Here is a 6050-nt window from a genome sequence, read left to right on the forward strand (position 1 = left end):
CGTTTTTCTCGGCGCCGCCCGCCATGGCCGCCCCCGACGCCGCGTTCATCGGCTGCTTCTCGGGTTCCAGCTCATTCAGCTCCACCTCCTTCATATCCACCTCGGTGTCCTGGCTCATGGTGCCTGCGGAACCGGCAACACGACGCGGCCTGCGGTCAGGTGGCGGCACGACCCCGTCCCAGATCGCCCAGCCCAGAACAGCCTCCTGCCTGCGGAACTCTGCGCAGCTTCCGCTACTGCATCTGCTCGCGGGCGGGCGCGTCCGCGAGGAAGTTGCCAAGGAGCCCCGCCCCGGCCCGCCCCTTAAAGTGGACGTCGGCAGGGCTCAGGCCAGGTCGCCTTAGGTGGGCGCCGCGAGGGCGTCAGCTCGGCAGCACGCCTCCGATCCCTGAGCGGTCCAGTTTCTCATCTCGAACCAGTCTACAACCCCTGAGGTTCTTTCGAGCCTGACGCTAGGAAGGCTTAGCACCGACCACTTTTAGGTGGACGAAGTCTGTGGTTTGTCCCGCCCCGGATCCCGAGGTCCCTCTGCGTCCACTCTACTACACCATCCCCATCACTTCAACCTTCCCCCATTAGCCCCTGGCACTTGCACTCTCAGAGCCAGCCAGCTCCAACTTATGCCTCTGGAACTCGGCGCTTTCCCCGCAGGGCTTACTCCCATTCGTCTTTCAAGACTCATCTTCAGTTTATTTCATGCAGCAACTATTTATTGAGCTTTAAAATGAGTCTATTTGGACAAGAGAGTCGAGATTGACACCCTTCTTCTTACCCTACCCCCAGCTACTAGCTCCAGAATGTGCAGCAGCTAGGAATCAGACATCCAGAAAAGACTGGTGGGGCTTGCAGCAAACACTCCAGAGCCGGGCCTCATAGGCATCCACCTTTTTCCTAGAACAGACTAGAAGAAGCCATGGTGTAACCAGAAAGTGGGATTTAGAAATGTGTTTTAAGGGCAACCCTTTTGGGTCCCCTCCAACTGTGGGAGTTTTCTGTTTTCTTAATAAATTCTGCTTTCCAAAAAAAAAAAGAAAAAAGAAATGTTTCCCTTATTTTTTCTCTTTTTTCCTTCCTCTCTCCTCCTCACTCCTCCCTCCTTCATTCTTTCTCCCTAATCACCCTCTAACAACTAAGCAACCTTCTTGCTTATCTATGCTCCTGCTTGAGAAATGCCAGAGGCTAATCCTAAAACAAACCCAGCATGGAGCCCTCAGGGGAGCCAAGGATGTTTGATCCACCACAGGGCAGCAGCAGTCAAGATGCCAGCAGCTGGACCTCCAGACAGGTAATTACTGAGATAGCCCACAGGAAGAGGGACACGTAGACCCTACACTCTATACCACTTCTGCATAGTTCTCACACAAAATTTCCCTTTAAAAGCCCTACAGTAAAACTAAGGGTCTGAGATGATCTTTGTGAATTAAGTCCACCATCTCATCAGGACTGTCAGCTCTTGAATAAAACCTGTTTTCTTCCATCAACTCTCGTCTGGCTTTCTGGCTTTTGGTCGACGAGCTGCTGGAATTGGGTCCTCTTACAATAGCCAGACTCTAACCCACCTTGCAGGACCTCCCACAGATTATCCCAAACTCCCCTAGGGCGCTATGGTTCTCCTACATCCCCATCACTTCACTATGCTTAGGCTTGGTATTGCAAACGTTTTAAAGACCTCCCAAACTCCCTCCACAGAGGTCCTTGTAGAGGATAATCAGGCAGAGACAAAGTTTACAGCAGGGACTACTGGACATCAACACTGTGAGGTGCCAACACTCTCAGGAACTTCTTGTTCCTGAGCAGTGCCAGCTGGGTTATTTTCAGAGAGGAACTGAAGGAAGTCAGTTCTTTTTCCCTCTCCACCTAGGCTGAAAGCCAGGGTTGCTGTGTATTTGGAAGCAGAAGCCAGGATCAGAACAGAGAGAAAGGGGTGTGAAAAGACGCATCATCTGTCATTCCCCTTCTGCATTCTAAAGCATCCATCCCCATCCTGCCTGAGGAAAGCTAGCATCAACTCCTATGGGGAGACAGGCAAGTGGGTAGAGGTTAGGGTTCATACCAGTACGCAAAGATGATAAGAGGTCCAAGGTGCCCTGGGTATGGCAGATAAAACGTGCCAACCAGGCGTTCTGAACAGACTTTATCCCCAGCATGAAAGCTCAGAGTTGAGTACTGTGAAGTCAGAAGCTCTCCTTGAGATAGTTCAACATAACACCCTCTAGAAACATACTATTGGCCAGGCGTGGTGGCTCAAGCCTATAATCCCAGCACTTTGGAAGGCCGAGGCGAAAGGATTGTTCGAGACCAGCCTGGGCTACATGGTGAGACCTCACTTCTACAATAAATCAAAAAATTAGCCAGGCATGGTAATACGCGCCTGTAGTTCTGGCTACTTGGAAGACTGAGGTGGAAGGATCGCTTGAGCCCAGCAGGTTGAGGCTACAGTGGCCAGGAGCATATCACTGCACTCCAGCCTGGATGACACAGTAAGACTCCAACTCAAAAAAAAGAAACATACTATCACACTCACAGCACCCATGGCTCCTGGTGGCTGAAGCTAATTCTTCCCACATGTGTAAAGAAGCTAACGTCTTGGTAGGGTTAGGTGGGTCACACCTGTAATCCCAGCACTTTGGGAGGCTGAAGCAGGAGGACTGCTTGAGCCCAGGGGTTCGAGAACAGCCTGGTCAATTTGGCCAGATTGCACTTCTACAATTAAAAGAAAATTAGGCCAGGCACTGTGGCTCATGCCTATAATCCCAGTACTTTGGGAGGCCAAGGTGAGAGGACTGTCTGAGCCCATGGGTTTGAGACCAGCCTACAATAAATAAAAAAAATTAGCCGGGCATGGTGGCGTGTGCCTGCAATTCCAGCTACTTGGTAGGCTGAAAAGGAAGGATTGCCTGAGCCTAGCAGGTCAAGGCTGTGGTGGCTGTGAGCATGCCACTGCACTCCAGCCTGGGCAACAGAGTGAGACCCCCAACTCAAAAATAAAATAAAATAAAACAATATTCGTAATAGGAATGCAACACATATAATATTTAAAGAAGAATTTAGCCTTTAAGAGAAGCTGGGGCCAGGCACAGTGGCTCACTTGTAATCCCAGATTTTTGGAGGCTGAAGGCAGAGGACTGCTGGAGCCAAGAAGTTTGAGACTAGCCTAGCAACACTGGGAGACTCTGGCTCTACAAAAAACAAACAAAACAACAAATTGGCTGGGCATGATGGCACGCACCTGATGCCACTGCACTTCAGCCTGGATGACAGAGACGGATCCTATCTCTAAAAGGAATGGCGGGGAGGAGAGGGGAGGAGCAGGCAGAGACAGACAGACATGGCTGGGACAAAGCAAAGGGTTTGAAAAAAGCAGTTCAGCAGTTCTCCAGGGGCCAATACACCACGTGACGCCATGAGTCTTGAGTACTTCACACTCAGGCAGGCAGTTGGGGGTGGGGACCTGAAATGCAGAGGGCCAAGTGAACAAAGAAAGTTCTTTTCTAACCCTCTGCTGCAAAAATCCATGTCACATGTTTCCCAACATATAAGAAGGATTACTTGATCTTATCCAAAAGACAGGGAATTTACTTTTTCCCCAACATGTAAAAAGGATTTCCAAAGGCAAAGAGAAGATGAGAGGGAGACAGACGGGAGGAAGACTAGAAACTCTTCAGGAAACTATCTCTATCCAACAGCTTCTGCAACTCTGCCAAAGCTCAAGGCTCTATTCCAAAGACACAGGAACAAAGCATCCATCCAAGCTCTGCCTCTAAAATACCCATCAGCTGAAGTCTTGAGGATTTTAGCCATTTGAAAAATGGATGACGGCTGAAGTCAAGGAATCAAGCATTTGCTAGTCAAAGTACAGCTCAAATCAAAGTAGAGAAAGAAGTTGACCCCAACCAAGGGAACTTGCTTGGCAGCTGCCATTTGAAGAACTGATATTGGAATAATACTGCCTTGTATTATACTATGAATCTTACAGGAGGGAAACTGGCTGCTAGAGAAGAGAACTGTCAGGGTTATCTCAGTACAGAGTAAGGAATGTAAGGGGGGGGATAAAAGCCAAAAAGAGTGAAAGAAATACAACCAAAGTTAGAGAAGAGAAATAAATGCACCATCTGAAAAAGTATCCAGTACTCAAGTAAGTTAGATAAATGGCCAGGCCTGTAGTCCCAGCTACTCAGGAGGATTACCTAAACCCAGGAGGTCAAAGCTGCACTGAGCCATGATGATGCCACTGCACTCCAGCCTGGGTGACACTCAACTCAAAAAAAAAAAAAAAAAAAAAAAGGTATAATTAAACTCTGTATCCCCAGCTGGGTGCAGTGGCTCACGCCTGTAATCCCAGCACTTTGGGAAGTCGAGGCGAGAGGACTGCCTGAGCCCAGGGGTTCAAAACTAGCCTGGACAACTTGATGAGACCTAGTCTCTACAATAAAGAAAAAAATTGGCCGGACGTGGTAGCACACACCTGTAGTTCCAGCTACTTGGAAGGTTGAGGTGGAAGGATCACCTGAGCCCAGTAGGTCGAGGCTGTGGTGGCCATGAGCGTGCCATAGTGTCAGAGTGAGACTCCAACTCAAAAAACAAACAAAAAACCCCAACAACTCTGTAGAGGAGGGATTATCTACATAAAATATTTGGGATTTTTCTGTATGGGAAATTTGTCTTTTCTTCCCTATTTGTTTATCCATTTGTTTACATATACAGATTGAGTACCCCTAATCTGAAAATCCAAAATCCAAAATGAGAAGATGAACAGAGAGGGCAAGCCATTTTATCTTGTTCCTAAACCCTAACACAATGATGAGAAAGTAGAAACTATGCCCTGGAGGAATGCATTCTTTAGGTAAAGATTAACTTTGCTGACTTTTTTTTCAGAAACCCAAATTCCTCAAACATGACCAGTATCTGGCCATTGTAATCTTAAAACAGACCCATAAACATGATAAGACCTTGCTACTGGTGTCTGGAAAGGCACCCGGGAAGCAAGAACCAGACCCCCCCACCCCTTCCCCAGGGTCTGCAAATTATAGGCAAGTGGTCAGCAAGGAAGTCACAGAAGTCACATCTACCTGATGGCAACACCCCCAGGGTAGAGGATTTAAGTCGGGAACTTGGGGGCTACAGGACCACACTCACCTTAGAGTGCCGGCCCTCTTCCTATCTGTGGGAAGTGATCTTTTCTTTTCTTTTCTTTTTTTTGAGTTGGAGTCTCACTCTGTCGCCCAGACTGGAGTGCAGTGGCCGTTCCCGGTCACCGCAGCCTCGACCTGCTGGGCTCCGGCAATCCTTCCGCCTCAGCCTTCTGAGTAGCCGGAATTACAGGCGCGCGCTACCATGCCCGGCTAATTTTTTGATTTTATTATAGAGATGAGGTCTCGCCTGCCCAGGCGGGTCTCAAACCCGTGGGCTCAGGCAATCCACTCACCTCAGCCTCCCAAAGGAGCGGGATTACAGGCTGAGCCACCGAGCCCGGCTTGATTTTTTTTTTTTTTTTTTGAGTTGGAGTCTCACTCTCCGGCAATCCTTCTGCCTCAGCCTTCCAAGTAGCTGGAATTACAGGCGCGCGCTACCACGCCCGGCTGATTTTTTGATTTATTGTAGAGATGAGGTCTCGCTGATCTTTTCTTAAATAAATATTTTCTTTCTTCATCTCTTTGTGTTACTCAGATCTCTGGTTACCAGCGCGCACCTCCAGCATGGCAGCTCCAATGGTACTATGCCCCTTCTAGACCCTCTATCCCAAACACAAAATGCTCCCAAAACTGTCAGGGTTGTCTCAGTACAGGGTAAGGAATGTAAGGGGGGGACAAGATGCTCAAAGGAAATGCTCATTGGAAATGTTTATTTCACCGGGCTCGGTGGCTCAGCCTGTAATCCTGCGCCTTCGGGAGACTGAGGTGAGTAGATTGCCTGAGCCTGCGGGTTCGAGACCCTCCTGGGCAACTTGGCGAGACCTCATCTCTACAATAAATCCCAAAAAAGTTAGCCAAGCGTGGTAGCGTGCACCTGTAGTTCCAGCTACTCGGAAGGCTGAGGCGGAAGGATCGCCA

At 49.0% G+C, this 6050-nt stretch overlaps 1 protein-coding gene across 1 annotated transcript in view; it reads right to left on the reverse strand.

The window, feature by feature from the left end:
• Positions 1-6050, reverse strand: part of SLC3A2 (solute carrier family 3 member 2) — a 22329-nt gene that overhangs the window by 6401 nt on the left and 9878 nt on the right. Inside the window, exon 2 of the mRNA XM_008053590.2 lies at positions 21-123. Coding sequence (XP_008051781.2) covers positions 21-123 — 103 coding nt within the window. The remainder of the gene's footprint in view (positions 1-20; positions 124-6050) is intronic.

The sequence above is a fragment of the Carlito syrichta genome, unplaced genomic scaffold (genome assembly GCF_000164805.1).
Source record: "Carlito syrichta isolate Samal-C Ts95f unplaced genomic scaffold, Tarsius_syrichta-2.0.1 Scaffold288315, whole genome shotgun sequence".
NCBI classification, from domain to species: domain Eukaryota; kingdom Metazoa; phylum Chordata; class Mammalia; order Primates; family Tarsiidae; genus Carlito; species Carlito syrichta.